Source organism: Amblyraja radiata, chromosome 5, assembly GCF_010909765.2.
Source record: "Amblyraja radiata isolate CabotCenter1 chromosome 5, sAmbRad1.1.pri, whole genome shotgun sequence".
Taxonomy (NCBI): Eukaryota; Metazoa; Chordata; class Chondrichthyes; order Rajiformes; family Rajidae; genus Amblyraja; species Amblyraja radiata.
This window is the reverse complement of record NC_045960.1, coordinates 94,781,908-94,799,637: the sequence shown is the minus strand read 5'-3', so window position 1 is coordinate 94,799,637 and position 17,730 is coordinate 94,781,908. Positions and strand designations below refer to the sequence as shown.

Genomic DNA, 17,730 nt, shown 5'->3' with positions numbered 1-17,730 from the left:
CTCTCAAATTGCAGATTAAAACTTATCAAATTATGGTCACTACCTCCTAATGGTTCCTTTACCTTGAGTTCCCTTATCAAATCCAGTTCATTACACAACACTAAATCCAGAATTGCCTTCTCCCTGGTAGGGTCCAGTACAAACTGCTCTAAGAATCCATCTCGGAGGCACTCTACTAAGTCCCTTTCTTGGGGTCCAGTACCAACCTGATTTTCCCAGTCTACTTGCATGTTGAAATCTCCCACAACCACCGTAGCATTACATTTGTTACATGCCAATTTTAACTCCTGATGCAACGTGAACCCTATCTCCAGACTACTGTTTTGGGGCCTGTAGACCACCCCCATTCGGGTCTTTTTGCCCTTACAATTTCTCAGTTCTATCCACAATGACTACAATTGGGAGGAAAAGTAGGGGATGAGGAGGATAGGAAGAGTCTGCAAAAGGATATAGATAAGCTAGGTGAGTGGGCAATAACTTGGCAGATGAAATTTAATACTAATAAATGTGAAGTCATTCACTTTGGGAAAAAAAATGATAGGGCAAGTTATTTTCTAAATGAGGAGGAGCTGCGTTGTAATGCAACGCAAAGGGATCTAGGGGTATTAGTACATGAATCATTAAAAGTTAGTATGCAGGTGCAGCAAGCAATCAGGAAGGCCAATGGAGTTTTGGCCTTTATTGCTAGGGGGATTGAGTATAAAAACACGGAGGTCTTGCTGCAGCTGTACACAGTATTAGTGAGACCACATTTGGAATACTGTGTACAGTTCTGGGGTCCATACTTAAGAAAGGATGTACTAGCCCTGGAGGCAGTGCAGCGAAGGTTTACAAGATTAATTCCTGCAATGAGGGGATTGACATATGAGGAAAGGTTAAGTAGGCTGGAACTCTACTCTTTGGAGTTTAGAAGAATGAGAGGCGATCTCATTGAAACATATAAGATCGTGAGGGGCCTTGATCGGGTGGATGCACCGAGGATGTTCCCAATGATCGGGGAAACTAGAACTAGGGGACATAGTTGCAGAATAAGGGGGGGCTCTTTTAAAACTGAGATGAGGAAGAACTTCTTCACCCAGAGGGTGGTTAATTTATGGAATTCACTGCCCCAGGGAGCAGTGGAAGCAGAAACTTTAAATATATTTAAGACTAAAATAGATGGTTTTTTAGCTGCCAAGGGGATAAGGGGCTACGGGGAGAGGGCAGGGATATGGACCTAGGTATGGTTAGTATAGTAAGACCTGAGTGATCTCCTGGACAAGTGTCGATCGCCTGGATTGGGGTCGGAGAGGAATTTCCCGGATTTTTTTCCCGAATTGGACCTGGGTTTTTATCCGGTTTTTTGCCTCCCCCAGGAGATCGCGAGGTTCTTGGGGTGGAGAGGGGTGATAGCGGTATAAAGGGGAGGGTAGTGTCTTGTGTTCTGTGTCTTGTGTCTACTGTTTGTGGGTAAGTGTGTCTGTTTAGTGTTCAGCCATGAGCGAATGGCGGTGCGGGCTCGACGGACCTGGTGGTCTACTCTCGCACCTACTTTCTATGTTACATCTTCTAATTCTATGTCGCCCCTCGCAAGGGACTGAATTTCAATCCTTACCAACAGAGCCATCCACCCCCTCTGCCCACCTGTCTGTCTTTTCGATAGGACGTGTACCCCCGAATATTCAGTTCCCAGCTTTGATCCTCGCAGCCATGTCTCTGTAATTCCCACAACATCATACTTACCAATTTCTGAGCCGCTAGCTCATCCACTTTATTTCTTATACTTCGCACATTCATATATAACACTTTTAATTCAGTATTCACCTCCCCTCTCACACCGGTTCCTATTTCACCTGACCTTACTCTTTTATCCCTTCTTGAACTTTCCATCCCATTAATTCGGGTGTCTTTTGTTACTTTTCCTGTACTCTCTTCCCCTTTAACTTCAACCGTATGTCAACCCCTCTGCCCCGCTATTTAGTTTAAATTCACCCTTGTATACCTATACACAAATGTTATTGTTACCCCTATCACTATTACAAATCACTATTCTATTTTGAAATCAGTCATCGATTCCTAACACAGATGATATTTGCTGTGTACAATTTATGCCATGTCATGTAGGTCCAGACTGATGGCTTCTATGCCAACAACTACAAATAAATCCATAGACTCAGCTTTATTGGTAAACTGTTGTCTTGTGCAGTTTAAACAATCCTTCAAGCAGGTCTTTTTCAAATGTACTTTTACAATGTTTTTATTTCTTCGCTTAACAGATTGGTATTCTTTTGTTTCCCTCTTCAATTCTGTAATATTCTGTACATTAGATAACTTTGACTGTATCATTCTGGGAAATGCCTTCAAAACCTTTGGCTGTAGTTTCCCTTCAGCTTAGAATCCATTCAACTCCCGCCCTTCCTCAAATTTCCAGATTTTATTGAAAGATACGTTCTGAATAAAATCCCCAAAAATGGAATTTAAAAACTTTAATTGCTGATGCTGGAAACGCAAACCAAAAAATTTGGAATCACTCAGCATTAGTGGAGAATGAAACAGATTTGATACTTCATGCCAATGACCCTTTATCGGAACTGTAAAGTACATGTTAGGTTGCACAGAAGGAGAGGGACAGAGAGAACGTAGGGAATGTCTGTGATTGGGTGCAGACTACCAAGTTATTTATGCAGTAATTAGAGACGTATGGAAAAAATAAAGGAAAACAAATTGAAGCAGTGTGATTTTCACCAGATCCAATACTTTATTCCTTGGAGAGTAGGAGGCTGAAGAGTGATCTTATAGCGATGTATAAGATCAAGCGGGGAATAGGTCAGGTAAATGCACAGAGTCTTTTACCCAGAGTAGGGAAGTCAAGAATCAGGACATAGGTTTAAGGGGAAAGATTTAGTAGGATCTTGGGGGGGCAATTTTTTTTCCCACAGCTGAAAGATTTAGAAGGATTTGGGCCAAATGCAGGCAGGTAGGACTAGAGTAGATGGGGCATCTTGGTTAAGTTGGGCTGAAGGATCTGCTTCCCTGCTGTATGGCTCTATGACCATGACTAAAGGGCAGGGGGTTCTGAATTTATTAAATTCATTAACACGTCCCAAGGATCCAGATGCTAGATGAGACGCTGTCGTGTTTAACAAATAGCCTTCAAAATGTAGTGCTTCTTACCTTAATTTTGTTATTATTTTTTTTTGCATTTCAGAGGATAACATAAGAAATAGAAACAGGATTTGCATTCAGCTCCTGATACCTGCTCCATTATTCAATAAAATTATAGCTAATCTTTCACCAAGGTGCTCCTTTTTGCACCAATGTCATGTTTCGTGCTTCCCTCAAATTCTAAAAGTTGATGGTGGTGAGGAAGAGTAACTGATGTTTTGTGAAGTGATTCCACTAATATGAATGAATTCTACTTATTTTTGTAAGCAGCATTAAGTTCCTTAACTGAATAATTCCTACGTTGTTTTGTCCCCGTAGATATGGCAAGAGATAAATGAAGAATGTCAGCACGTCAAAGAGATTATGGCAACGTTAGATGGGTTTAAGAATAACAATTCTCCATTGAAGGCTGTTCGGCATGAAGGGCCAGCGCATGATTTAGATGTCTGGTCATTGCCTGTGCCTGTAGAGCGCAAGTAAGTGATGATATCTTGTATCTTCTGGCCAAGAGTCCACAGCCTGTAACAATAACTGTTTCTCTTGCCACAGATGCTGCCTGGCCTGATGACTGTTTCTTATCTTATTTCAGATTTCCAGCATCTGCAGATTTTGATTTTCATATCATATATGTACTGATGATCTCAAAACTTGGTGTGAAGTATTCTCTAACTTAAGTTTTGAGCTGCGAAGTATGCTTTGAAATAATAATTATTTGCTTCAAAGCATAGATTTACCAGATAAATTTTGTGTGTGGATGGTGAAAGAAAGATCAAAATATAGTTTTAGTATCATCCTTAAAATTACAGCGAGTTGAGTGTAGATAAGTGAAGTTAAGACTTCATGTGAACTATAAAAAAATTTTTTTTTTTAAATCCTAGTTTAAATGTTAGTTGTTAAAGATAGACATTGTATATTAAGAATGTATTCAGTAATTCCATAAATGCTTGCCAGAGTATGGTGTTCTAACTTTGTTAAATTTTAACCTGCATTTATAATTGCAAATCACTGTTGAAATAAATTATGGAAATAACAGACTCGCCTATATCCTGTCAATAGAAGGTTTCTACGGGCGCACTGTGATGACATATTACATGACTTCTCGAATAATGTCCCAACAGCATATTCCACCAGTGTGCACCATTTTGCTGTTTATCCTCCTCTTTCACCCTGAGCCAGAAGGTCACTTGCTTCCGGCTGAATTTTGTGGGATCCAGAATGGCCAACGATATCAATGTGAGAACCACAAACTCCCTTGGTGTTCTCAATATTGGATTCAATTTATTCCAATATCATTCGAAAGCTGCTTCTTCACTTTTGGCAGATGTGGGCCAGGAATTCCCATGAGTATGAAGATGGTGTTCGTCAAGGAGGCTTTGACCATGTGGTAATCTGACAGAGCATGGAATAGAGTGTCTGTCTTGGGTGTCTCATAAGTGACCTGCTAACAACACGAGTTGCTCAACGTGACTGGCCAAGTATAACTAGGGCCTTCATGCTCCAGATGTTGGCCTAAAAGAGATGATGGATGCTGTTTTGCTTATTATTCCAGTGAATTTGGAGAATTTTGCAGAAAGAACATTGATAGTATTGTTCCAGTAACTTAAGTGTATGTTGTACGGAATCCGAAGCACATCGGAGGCAGAGATCACTTCTGCCTAGTATACCTTGAATTTTGTGCCAGTTCTGAGAAATGGATCTTCAAATGTCAATTTCCTCAATGAACCAAAGACACAAGGATGATGATGATGATGATGATAAATATCATCAGCAGTGTCTTCCTTCACTGAAAGATGGCTCTCAAAGGGGAGTGGTCCACGTTTTCCATGGTCTCATCACGACACTTTATTGTTGAAGGGCAGTGTAAATGTACAGCAGGAACATGTTGGTAGATTTTTTGTGTTCTGAATATTGATTATAAGGCCCATTCACGCGTGTGCTTCAACAAACAAATTGATGATGGCATAAATCTTGATGTCCGAGCATGCACAAATGCAACCGTTTCCTCTGTGCTGCAGTTCAATTACTGATCTTTGCTCGAGTTTGGTTTTGGATTGAATGGCTTCCCATAAAATCTGAAGATTACTTTCAATCTCATGGATGATGTACTGGATATGTGATTCACCACTGCACCGATAAAAGTGCGACAAGCCAGACTGATGATTACAGGGGAGTCTCATTACTGTCAGTTATGGGGGGAAATTATTTTCCTAGATATCCTCAATTGCAGCTACCAGAAGCTGCCACTGGAATCATAATGTGGATTCCTTGCATCTAGAGGCACAATGCACATGATCTTCACTGCGTGACAACTCCACATGAAATGTGGGTCGCAGCGCCAATCACTGTACTTTGCCTTATTTTTGCATATTTTGTCTTTGACTTCATCAGCCAGGAGGAACAGTGGAGCAACTACTCAAATTCATCTCCATCTTATATTGGTGTAATGATTGCATGCAAGCCATGATTCTAGTCAATGGGTTTATCACCAAGCCAGTCTATGTAAAAACTGGTGTCGAATAAGACTGGGTCAATGTCCTATTAGTTAATTTAACCATACCTACTGCAATTAGATATTTGAAATAAGGAGCACTAAAAAATATTGTTTTAGGAAAGCATTGGGCTTTATGCAATCCATTTAAAGGGATAGACTTCAAAAAACAAAATTAAATCTTTCAATATTTAAAGTAAGATGATTGGAGCAAAGAACAAATAACTAATTTTTGTGGGTTAAGGTTTATTGATATTGAAGTGTGGGAATATTGGCTGACTTATAACCAAATGGATTTTTATTTCTCTTAACAGACCATCGCCACCCCGAAGAAAACGACAATCCGCTCCATGCAATGACCTTAGAGCTCCTCAGAAAGATCGCCTAGGGGCTCCAGTTAAAGGTTCTACCCGTCCAGTATCTCGACAAGGAAACAATGACAAAGCAAAAGTAAACAAAGCCAAGGAAAAGAAAGGGAAGGAGGACAAGGTAAATTTTCATAACAAGAAACTAAAAAAGTAGTGCTAAAGCGTTAGGAAATAATGGAATTATAGTTGTAAAGGGTTTTAAACTTGCATTTTTTAATGTTCAGTGAAAGTTTCTCTCATTGAAATGTCTGTTGTGCAATAAAAATCTCTATATCCTTTGTTATTACTTTTTACCTTTTCTCTGTTTTCAGTGGGGAGTTGAGTTATGTTGTCAGTTTCACAGTGTGTTGTGACTTATGGACAGTCGCATGTTATCAAGGCTTGCAAAAGCAAAAGGATTTTAGTGTATGTGTTATTTTTCAAACACCATCTGTCCTATTGCACGCTTTTTACTTTTTATTTAGATTTTTATTTTCAGGAAAGCATAAACTGGAACATATTCCCAGTCATGTGGTATGCATGACTGGTCCCTCAACACCTCCAAGCTGATCAAAAAGGCACAGCAGCGCCTTTACTTCCTGAGGAGGCTCAAGAAAGCCCACCTGTCCCCCCAGATACTGACCAACTTCTACCGCTGTACCATCGAGAGCATCCTGACCACCTGCTTCACGGTATGGTACAGCAGTTGCACTGTTGCGGACAGGAAGGCACTACAACGGGTGGTGAAAACCGCGCAGCACATCATCGGTGCCCCGCTCCCTGCCATGGATGCCCTCCACCGAAAACGGTGTCTGAGACGGGCTGGGAAGATCATTAAAGACCCCTCCCACCCCAACCATGGACTGTTTGCCCTCCTCCCATCAGGGAGACGGTACAGGAGCCTCAGGTCTCGTACCAGCAGGATGAGGAACAGCTTCTACAATTATACCATCACATTGCTGAACTCGGAGTCCCGCCGATAGATTTCTCCGGTCCCTCTGTCCCCATTGTTTAATTATTCTGTATTTTTGATTATTCTGTATCTTCTTTTTTTTTTAAATTTCTATATTGCACTACTACTACGGACTGACGCAAAACTGCATTTCGTTGTACCCATACTTAGTATTTGTGCAATGACATTAAAGTTGAATTGAGTTGAATTGAATTGAAATGCATGTCGCTCCAGATTTTTATTTTGGTAGTTTGTCACCAAATAAAGGAATGTATAAGAGTTATTTTTTAAGAAATAATATTTTAAATCTATGTTGATAGATCAAACAAACTGATGCCTCTGAAAGTGAGCCCAAAAAATTTGATGGGTCTGGAAATGACCGGGATTTGGTGGAAGCTTTAGAGAGAGATATAATATCACAAAATCCAAATGTTCGATGGTGAGTAAAATCATTGATGTCTGTATCTATTGAAAGCAAATAACAGTATGTAGGAATTGAAATATAATTCAACAACACAAATTTGATTTTCAGGGATGATATAGCAGATCTGGTAGTAGCAAAAAAATTGCTGGAAGAAGCAGTAGTTCTGCCTATGTGGATGCCTGACTTCTTTAAGGGAATCAGACGCCCTTGGAAAGTAAGATAATATTCTGTATCTCTTTCTCAAAGGCTATTAAGTCAAATATATATATCTGGGTCTGTATATATTTAGTTATTTATTTGCCCTTTGCATATGTTGTTAAATGAATCCTTATAGAATCAGAACAGTACTTTATTTGCCAAGTATGTTTTGCAACATACTAGAAATTTCATTTGCCAAGTCAGTCATACAAATAAAAAGCAACAGATCACCCAAAACACATTTTAACATGAACATCCACCACAATGACTCCTCACTGTGATGGAAGGCGAAATAAAGTTTAAATCCCTTCCCTTTGTTCTTCCGCGGTCGGGGGGGGGGGCCTCGAGCCCATCTTTGACGGGACGATCTTGACCCCCGTAGCTGGCGGCGTTTGGGCCCTCCGAGTCGAGGCGATCAGCTCCTGCATCGGGAGGATGTCAGCTCCCCCGCGCTGGACAATCGTACCTCGCGTCGGGGCTGGTCGAACCTTCCGCGACGTTGGAGCTCCCGACTCGGCCTCTCCTGAGACTGCGAGCACTTGGTGGTAAGTCCGCAGTCCGCAGTTGGAGTGATCCCAGGCAAGGGATCAACTCCAATGTTAAGTCCGCGCCCCGGGGTGGGGCTCACGACAGTCCAAGGAGGCCTCCAGCTCCATCGATGGAAGACTGCAGAGCGCCCGGAGAATGCGATGCGAAAATCAATCGCATTTCCGGCAAGATAAGAACCTGAAAACAAGTTTCCCCCGATCCCCTCCCCCCACATAAGACAAACTGGAGAACATTAAAACAAACTTTTAACAAACACTTTAAAAAAAAATTTAAAAGATGAAAAAAGGAACAGACTGCCGGCGGAGCTGCCATCGTACAGCGTCCCTGGTGGAAGGTACTGACTACAAAATTAGAAGAGCTGACTATAAAACCATACACAGCATGTGTCATTACAAAGGAATACAGAGAATTGACATGAACTAATATATCTATAAAAGATTTTAAGAATCTATTCTTAATCTAAGGGATGGATACAGTGGCGTAGCTGCTACCTCGGCACCAGAGACCCGGGTTTGAATCTACCTTGGGTGCTGTTTGTGTGGAGTTTGCGCTTTCTCCCTATAACTGCATGGGCTTCTTCCGAGTGCTATATTTTCATCCAATGTCGCAAAGATGTGCGGGGCTTGTGCTTTAATTGGCCTCTATAAATTGTCCCTTGTGTGTAGGGAGTGGATGCAAAAGTGAGATAACATAGTGCTAGTGTGAGTAGGTGATCAATGTTCCGCAAGGACTAGGAGGGCCGAAGGTTCTGTTTCCATGCTGTTACAATTAATCAGTTTAGATGGTGTTCTTAATAACACATTTACGTTGAATTACAGACTGAGTCATACCTGATCCAGACCACTTCTTGTATCCACACCCTTTTCCCACCACCATAACTGCTTCTCTCGTTGATACACATATTGTCCTATAAGTCATATTAATGACTTTCCATTGCTACTGCTCCATTTACCCCAGTTTCAGTTTCTCACCTTCTCCTAGCCAAAACAAGCATAGGGATCCCCTTGTCCTTACCGTTGTGCGGTATGCCCTTATCACTTAATCATTTAAGAACAATAGAAACAGATTAATTGTTTTAATTAATTTCAAAATTATTTAATAATTCAATAAATAATGGGTTCCAATTTTCCATTTATCAGCTTGCAGGTTGTGAATGAGGAAAGTTCAAAAGTCTAGACTATCTGCTGAAAAATAGTATGAGTGTTCAATTCTCCAATTTTAGGTAACTAACTTAGAAACAACTCTCCCATCTTCCTCCCCTTCCCCTCTTCTCCCGCCCCCTCTCTCTCTTCCCTGTGCCCCATCTGGATTTGTACCCATTTCATTCCTTTCCTTTCCACCTATATTCCTTCTCTGGCTTCATAATTCACACCTCTTCAATCCTTATCTCACACATTTTCTTTTCATCACTATCAGTCTGAAGAAGGGTCAGGGCCAAAAGGTCACCTAACCATGTTCTCCAGAAATGCTGCCTGGCCCACTGAGTTACTTGAGCACTTTTTTTACTGAAGAGATCTGTTGAATATTATGCTTTGTGCTTAATTTCAACTGGTAATACTGCCCATCTGCTTCCCCTGGGGTGATTTTAATTGTTGACATTGCCCGACAGAATCAAATTCACAAGGAACTATGGATACATTAAAATTCAACAAACCTTGTTGCGCCAAACTAAACTACCTGGATCCTATCAACTTAATTTATTTAATCCAATGTTCAGATCTTTTCATTTGTAATTTCCTGTATTGTGTCCCTTTTGTAATGCAAGGATGCATTGCCATTTGTATAAACGTGTAGAGTTTGAGGATATGTTCACTTGCTTATAATTCAGGGAGTTCTGATGGTTGGCCCCCCAGGAACTGGAAAAACAATGTTGGCTAAAGCTGTTGCGACAGAATGTGGAACAACATTTTTCAACATTTCATCTTCATCACTTACATCCAAGTATAGGGGAGAGTCAGAGAAACTGGTTCGCCTTCTGTTTGAAATGGTAGGTATGGAGAAATAATATATAATCTTAAAGCTTTAAAGCTGTTAAAGTAGTTGCAAGTTTGTAATTAAATCACTTTGACAGTTAGTGCTATAAGGTCATGTGATAGGAGCAGAATTAGGCCATTAGGCCCATCAAGTCTACTCTGCCATTCAATCGTGGCTGATCTATATCTCTCCAAACCTCATTCTCCTGTCTTCTCCCCAAGAATTTATCTCTGCCTTAAAATACCCATTGACTTGGCCTCCACAGCCTTCTGTGGCAAATAATTCCACAGATCCCCCTCCTTTCTAAAGGAACATCCTTTCATTCTAAGGCTGACTAGAAATTATTCAACTGAACGTGACTGATATAGTACAAGTGAGGTAGAGCTGAATTACAGAGAAACTAACCACATCCAGTAGATACAGTGTACTATGCATTGTTTGTGAAGATAGAAATAAAGGCAGCAAGTGTATTTAACAAGGTAGCTTAGCAATGGAAGTTGTGCAGAGGAGGGAGCGGAAGCATAATATGGTAGTTGTAAGGAATTTAATTAGAGGGTTTGTAATTGGGGTTAAGAAGTCGGCATGGTATGCTGCCGACCTGATACAATGAGGAACATCCTGAATAGCTTTAAATTATTTTGAAGGGGAGAGTATCCAGATATAATCGTACATGTTGAACCTATAACGTAGGACTGAATTTTCAAAAGATTTTGTTCAGCGAGTACTTGTCTTCTTTCATGACAAGGAGGAGGCTGAGCTAGATTATTCACTTGAATCTTTCGGTTAAAGGAAATTGATTCACCCAACTTTGGCATTTGTCTCCGACTGTTGTCATACCTCTGTTTTCTGGAAAACTATGACAGTTGGCAAAGTCCTATTCTGGTCTCTGGTGACTGTAAAAATGGGAATATCTAGTCTTTTTATGCACTATTTGAATCAAAGTAAATTAGAAAAAGAATTAATAGTTAGCATTTCTGAATCTGCCAATAAGTCTGATAATGCCAAACTCCCAGACTTCTGTTAAGTGGTTATGTGACAGCGGTTCTGTTAAGAAATTTTGCATTAGCCAGGGAAACCAAGCCTATTAATGGTTAAAGTGAATAAGCAGTGACTAATAACTGGATTGCAGGTAAGTAAATTTGAAGATATCTGCATCAGACATAAAGTTTAAAACGGGGTATTTGGTAAATGGTGAAAAACTGGAAACGTGCAAGGTCCACAGACACTCGTTATGGACTGCAAAAAGCAATTATTTTGCACGTCGGATATAAAAACATTGCAGATACTAGAAGTGTGAAATAAAAACACAAAATGCTGAGGATTCTCAGGAGGTCTGGCAGTGCCAAAGATAGTACAATGTTGGATGGAAAATTAAAATAATATGTGCCTGGAAACCCAGAGTCACCATTGCAGACATTGTGAATGCTCTGTTTTCCCCCACAATAGCATTAAAATAAACATACTTGGCCCATTGGCTTTGCCATAGTTCCTTCACCTCTCCCTGCTTGTCCTTTCTTTGAGACTTACTGGCCCTAACCTCTTCCTCCTAATGGTTGATGGAGATGGGAAACTGAACCAGGGAGTCATGGATAGAATGGTCCCTTCAGAATGCTGAAAGGGGCGGGGAGAATGTATTGGGGGAGGAAGCATATTGAAAATGATGGTTGGTTGGGAGGCAAGGACAAGGGGATCCCTATGTTTTGGCTGAAGGAAGATGGGGAACTGAAATTGGGGCAAACAGAGCATTAGCAGTGGCAAGTCAACCATGGTGGGAAGGAAGCCATGATTAAGGAAAAAGAAATAAACTTCAGAAGCCTGGAGGGGAAAGTCACCTCCCATACAAATTGAATGGAACCAGAGAAGCTGCAAGAATGAAATTAAGTCTTTGCGCAAAGCAATATGGGAAGAAGTGTGGTAGTCTATGGACAATAGCATATATTGTTTGCTGGCCTAACCTCTGAGATGGAGATATAAAAGTTAGGAAAAGGAAAGGAAAGGATATGGGCTTGTTAGAGTGAGACCAGAATGGAAATTGCCATTGAAGGTAATGAAACTTTCAGATTCTGTATGAATGCAAGATGCAGGATGAAAATAGTCTCTGCTGCACTCTGAAATTCCAATAAATTTCAGTTTCAACGCAAAAATAAAGAAATGGTTGAGTAACAGCTCGGCTAAACTGTCACAATTATTTTTAAAAGAATACAGGATGCATTACTCCCAAATTTGAGAAAATATTGGTAGTGGGTGAATCTTTTGGATTATTCTAGAGATATCAGTGATTTAGTGGGAAGAAGGGTAGGTTTGATTTCTAAAAAGTTCACTTACTGACTTTTACTGTCCATAAAAAATTAAAAAACTCGTTCAAAGCAGTGTTTCCATTGCTGAAGAAAACAATAGAAAAGTTTTCATGAAAATGTTGGAAATGATGCTGAGACATCACTTGATAATACATTCTTGTTTTTATTTTTGAGGCCAGATTTTATGCCCCAACAACCATTTTCATTGATGAAATTGACTCCATTTGCAGTCGTAGAGGAACTGCTGAAGAACATGAAGCGAGCAGAAGAGTGAAAGCAGAACTCCTCGTTCAGATGGATGGTAATTTTTCATTTTCTTTCCTTTGTAAATCATGGAGCCTTTCTCAAATAATCATTCTTTATATGAGCCAAGGTTAATTAGCTATTTAATTGTGCAGAACTTGGTTACAAGCTTGAATGTGTGATTGTTTAATGCCCACTGTGCCACACTTCCCAAAGAAGCTTCACATTAGCAGTAAGATTTGTAAAGACCAATTGAGGTTTTTGATTGTTTTATTTTTCTTCAGTTCAATTGTACTCTGGCTGCTGAAATAAAGTAAGGACATGATAGAAATACTGAATAGGTCATGGAGTACCTGTGGCAAGAGAAACAGAGTTAATGTTTCAGGCCAATGCTCTTTTGTTGGAACCAACTACTGCCAAGCCAAAACACAAAATTGGCATGAAATCTGTAACCACCTTTAGTATTACGAAAATAGGAAGAAAAAAACTACAGATGGTGGAAACACTCAGCAGGTCAGGCAACACCAGTGCAAAGAGAAACAGTTATTGAGCAGAAGGGGAGTTTTACAATGTAGGCCTTTCTGGAGGAGAGGAGTTTTAACTTTATAGTTGGCATTCCTGGACACGGGTATTAACTCTGTTTCTCTTTCCACAGATGTTGTGTGACCCGTTGAGGGTTTCCAACATTTTCTGTTCATTACTATTCCCTTCCAATTTGAAAAATCCTTGTGTGTCCGACATTTGCCATTTCTTTTTGAAATGTGTGTATTTGGTAAATATTCAGGAGAACAATGCTTTTACTTATCAGTGGATGTACATTTGCATGTATCAGGAGTTTGGTTTTATTGCTTTCTATCCAGTTTCCTTTGCTGTGAGCATTGCTGGCAAGGTTAGCATTTAGTAGCATTCCAATGTGTTATTGAGAAAGTGGTGGTGAGCAGGCTTTTTAAACCACTGCAGTTCCATTGGTATAGTATTTTTTGAGAGAAATTACAGGATTTAGCTGATGACAATGAAGAAACTATATTTCCAGGTCAGGATGATCTGTGGAAGGGAATTTGTAGGTGGTGGTTTTCCTATGCATCTTTATGTGAGTAGATATGCTATCCAAGAAATGGCAGTGTAGTTTATGAATGGTGTATGCTGTGGTGTACAGATGCTAAAGGGAATGAAATATGGAAAAGCTGTGAAAGGGATGGAATCTTAGAAAATAATCAACTAATCCGCAAGGTATTTTGCTTTGCACTACGCACTTAATACCATTTAATAATTAATCCGCTTAAAAGAAGACTAACAGTTACTGAATATACATTGGACAAATGTCATTGCAACTACTATGGGTAATTTATGTTTAGCTTTTCATTTGAGTGCTAAAAATTGTAGTTCACTTTGCAATTCCTTTTAACATTTCTACTTTGAAATTCAGTGTCAGCACAGAAGCACTGTTTAAAATAGAAATTACTGTTTTGACTAACAGCAAACTTGTTTTGATCTATCATTCCACCTTCATTGATTATTGACTGGAGAAATAATTTGGTCAATGCAGTGTGATTTGTTCAGTTTATACATTCCCTTTTAAATATGATGTGTAATTTTTGGACATTTAAATCATGTTTTGTCAGCATAAGAAAGGAATTTGCTCGGCCAGATCTCTTGATCTCTTCAAGGAACGTATTTGTTTTGAATCTATTTGTTCAAGAGAAAAAATATACCTGACCACCTGAGCGTCAGTTTAAAATTAGGTTCATGGATTTTTTTGATTTTTTTTTTAATTGATCATTTCACTTTAGGGCATTAATGTCCAATAAAAATAAATGTAAAGTATTCTCAGATAGAAAATTTAAAGGAATCCCAAAACATATTCCCTAACTTGTTAGAGATTTTACTTGTCCAATTTTTAGCTGCTGCAGACCATCCAGTCTGTGAGCCAGAGCCTCTATGGTAATGAGAGGAAATGAATAATTACCCTATTTCACATTTAGATTATGTTATTTGCTTGGTTCAGTTGGCATTTTGTTAAAGAGAATCTGGAACTTGAAATGATAAATTGACTTTTATGTTTATTGTGCTGTATTGTAGGTGTTGGAAGTGCATCAGATAATGATGAACCTTCCAAGATGGTTATGGTTCTGGCGGCAACTAATTTTCCATGGGATATTGATGAAGCTCTAAGGCGGCGACTGGAAAAGCGGATTTACATTCCTCTACCTTCAGGTGCTGATTGTTTTACCCCCCCCCCCCCCATTTATAATACAGTTACTGAAAACAGTTTGAACTTGATGGAGATTAAAGCATGTTTCTGCAATGACCACTTGATCTATCCGATCTTCACTTAAAGGTTTGATGTATGCCCTTACATACATTTCATTGAACATAATGGTATCTGCTTTAGTTATTTCTATTTCAGCATAGTTCTGAAATTCTCAACCAGTTTATTTTGTAGAACTATGAATATGCAAAAGTTATATGAAGAGACACAATAGCAAATATTCTTATGATATATAATTCAATTCTTTGTTTAAATGGTGTTAACAGCCAAATGTATCTATTTTCAAAAGAGACCTCTCTCTCAATTTGTAGTAATACCGCTGGAATGAATCCCAAATTATCCTATTGGTATTATCACTAGTTGAAGAAGTTGATTAGTAAAATGTATGTGAAAAGGAGCTATCGAAAAATCTTCACAGCAAAATCAAAACCTTAACTTCTCTGTTTGAAATAGAGACCTCTTTTTAGGTGCCACTTTGTCAGTATGTGTTGTCAAAGTAATTTAAAATACCAAATAACATTTGCTTTTGCCAATTTATATTTCAGCAACCGGCAGAGAGGAGCTTTTGCTGATAAATCTGCGAGAACTGGAAGTGGCAGATGATGTGGATGTCAAAAAAATAGCTGAACAAATGGAAGGGTATTCTGGAGCAGATATTACCAATGTTTGCAGGTTTGTTTTGGAACACCATCTATTTGGTTCCCATTTGTTGATGCCATTGATATGATGGAAAAATCTACTTTTAAAAATGAACTATGTCAAAACATAACGTTGTATCTCCATTGCAAAATGTTTGTTTGGATAGGTCAGATGTTTTAAATAAAAACCAATGAAAGCCACTCAATGTACACAACTGATTAGTTGGTCATATTTCATGCTTTGTTGAATGAGAAAAATGAATTAGCATTTTTCTGCAAAGCAACATTGGCTACTGTTCTAAAATAAACAAAAAAACTGCACTGGGATAACTTGAATCTAGGAAATGCAAGTTCTTTTTCATTTGCACTTTTATATTTATTGTAAATACAATGTTTACTTGTGTAAAACAAGAACAGATTTTCTTGGTAACACTTTGGGTATTTTACAGTTATCGTTCTAAAATAGAAACTATGCACATTGTACACTTGAATACATGTTTAAGTAAGAACTGCATATGCTGGAAAAATCGAAGGTAGACAAAAAATGCTGGGAAAACTCAGCGGGTGAGGCAGCATCCATGGACAGAAGGAATAGGTGACCCTTCAGGTCTGGACCCTTCCTCACTGATGTCGGGGCCCCCTCCCCTCCGACATCAATGAGGAAGGATCTCCTGAACACCTTCACTCAGTCCTCCTGGACCTACCTGAACTCCCGGTTGCTAAACATTTTAATTCTCCTTCCTATTCCCACATTGACCTTTCTGTCCCAGGCCTCCTCCATTGTCAGAGTAAGGCTAAACGCACATTGGAGGAACAGCATCTCATATTTCGCTTGGGCAGCGTGTAACCTAGTGGTATGATTATTGATTTCTCTAACTTCTGGTAACTCCTGCATTCCCTCTGTCTCCATCCCTCTCCCACCCAATTCACACCAGCTTTCATTCTCACCTAGCTACAGCTGCCAATGGCCTGTTTCCTTTATCATTGTTACTTTTTTGCATATCTTTCAGTAATTTGTTATAAATCTCTCTACATCATCGTCTACATCTCTCATTTCCCTTTCCCGTGACTTTCAGTCTGAAGAAGGGTCTCGACCTGAAACGTCACCAATTCCTTCTCTCCAGAGATGCTGCCTGTCCTGATGATTTACTCCAGCATTTTGTGCTTATCTTCAGTTTGAACCAGCATCTGCAGTTCTTTCCTACACAATCTGACTTTGTCTGCAGACCTCTCAGTCAGGATGGAGATGAAGAGCCAGTGCAGAATTTTAGTGTTGAGATATCAGGTCATTAATATGAAACATTAATTCTGCTTTGCTACCCACAACACCTGCCTGCCAGCATCCATAGTATTTTGCTTTTTAAAACCAGTGGTATGGTGGGGAATATGAATTTGAATGTGAGCCTGCAGTGTGGTCAAATTATTAATGGAGAATCATCTGCGTCATTTGAAAAAAAAGGGGAATAAAGCACGGTGGAGAATTATGCAACTTGCTTCTCTGACCTCAAACCTGAATAGTATTTCTTTTCTGCAGGGATGCCTCCATGATGGCCATGCGACGTCGCATCGAGGGCCTCTCTCCTGAGGAAATACGAAATATTTCCAGGGATGAATTACAGATGCCAACAACCATGGAAGATTTTGGAATGGCATTGAAAAAAGTTTCAAAGTCTGTTTCTGCAGCTGATCTTGAGAAATATGAGAAATGGATTGCTGAGTTTGGCTCCTGTTGACCAACATAGACATCTTTTAATTAGTAGAAGCTATATATTTTGGGTTCCTCGGGTAAAACAAAAGATTGCCTTCTCAACCACAGGCCAAAAGTAATTGGCGAGAGTGCCTTACTTACATTGAATGTCAGAATTCGTGCTTATTTCTTTGATGTTTAACTTTATAGATTTTTTTATTTAAACCACAGATATTGACTTCCGGTGGCGACATGCTTTGTTAGCAGTCGCAAACTTTCTAGCTCCGCTGAAAAAATCGCGATTTTTCGCGTTAAAATCGGGTCAGGAGGTCGGGACCGTTTTTAAAAACTTACCGGAGTCTCATGTCGCGGTGCTGATGACGTCATCAGTAAGCGCCGTGAATTTAACGGAGGGAAAGGCATTTTAAATGAAAAAAACGTCTCCAGGTCAGAGCCCACAGAGGAAAGCTACAAAACACCTGCTGAAGACTCAGGAACATCAAGAAACTGCAAAACTGAC

The 17,730-nt window shown here is 39.6% G+C and overlaps 1 protein-coding gene across 2 annotated transcripts in view; it reads left to right on the top strand.

Annotated features, from left to right (window-relative positions):
- katna1 (katanin catalytic subunit A1) overlaps nucleotides 1–17,441 on the top strand; it is a 32,151-nt gene extending 14,710 nt beyond the window's left edge. For both annotated transcript variants that reach the window (XM_033021838.1, XM_033021837.1), the window contains 9 exons: nucleotides 3,463–3,620; nucleotides 5,947–6,121; nucleotides 7,252–7,370; nucleotides 7,464–7,569; nucleotides 9,931–10,089; nucleotides 12,548–12,674; nucleotides 14,696–14,830; nucleotides 15,431–15,557; nucleotides 17,058–17,441. In XM_033021838.1, coding sequence (XP_032877729.1) covers nucleotides 3,463–3,620; nucleotides 5,947–6,121; nucleotides 7,252–7,370; nucleotides 7,464–7,569; nucleotides 9,931–10,089; nucleotides 12,548–12,674; nucleotides 14,696–14,830; nucleotides 15,431–15,557; nucleotides 17,058–17,256 — 1,305 coding nt within the window. In that variant the 3' untranslated portion in view covers nucleotides 17,257–17,441. The remainder of the gene's footprint in view (nucleotides 1–3,462; nucleotides 3,621–5,946; nucleotides 6,122–7,251; nucleotides 7,371–7,463; nucleotides 7,570–9,930; nucleotides 10,090–12,547; nucleotides 12,675–14,695; nucleotides 14,831–15,430; nucleotides 15,558–17,057) is intronic.
- Nucleotides 17,442–17,730: the final 289 nt, after the last annotated feature.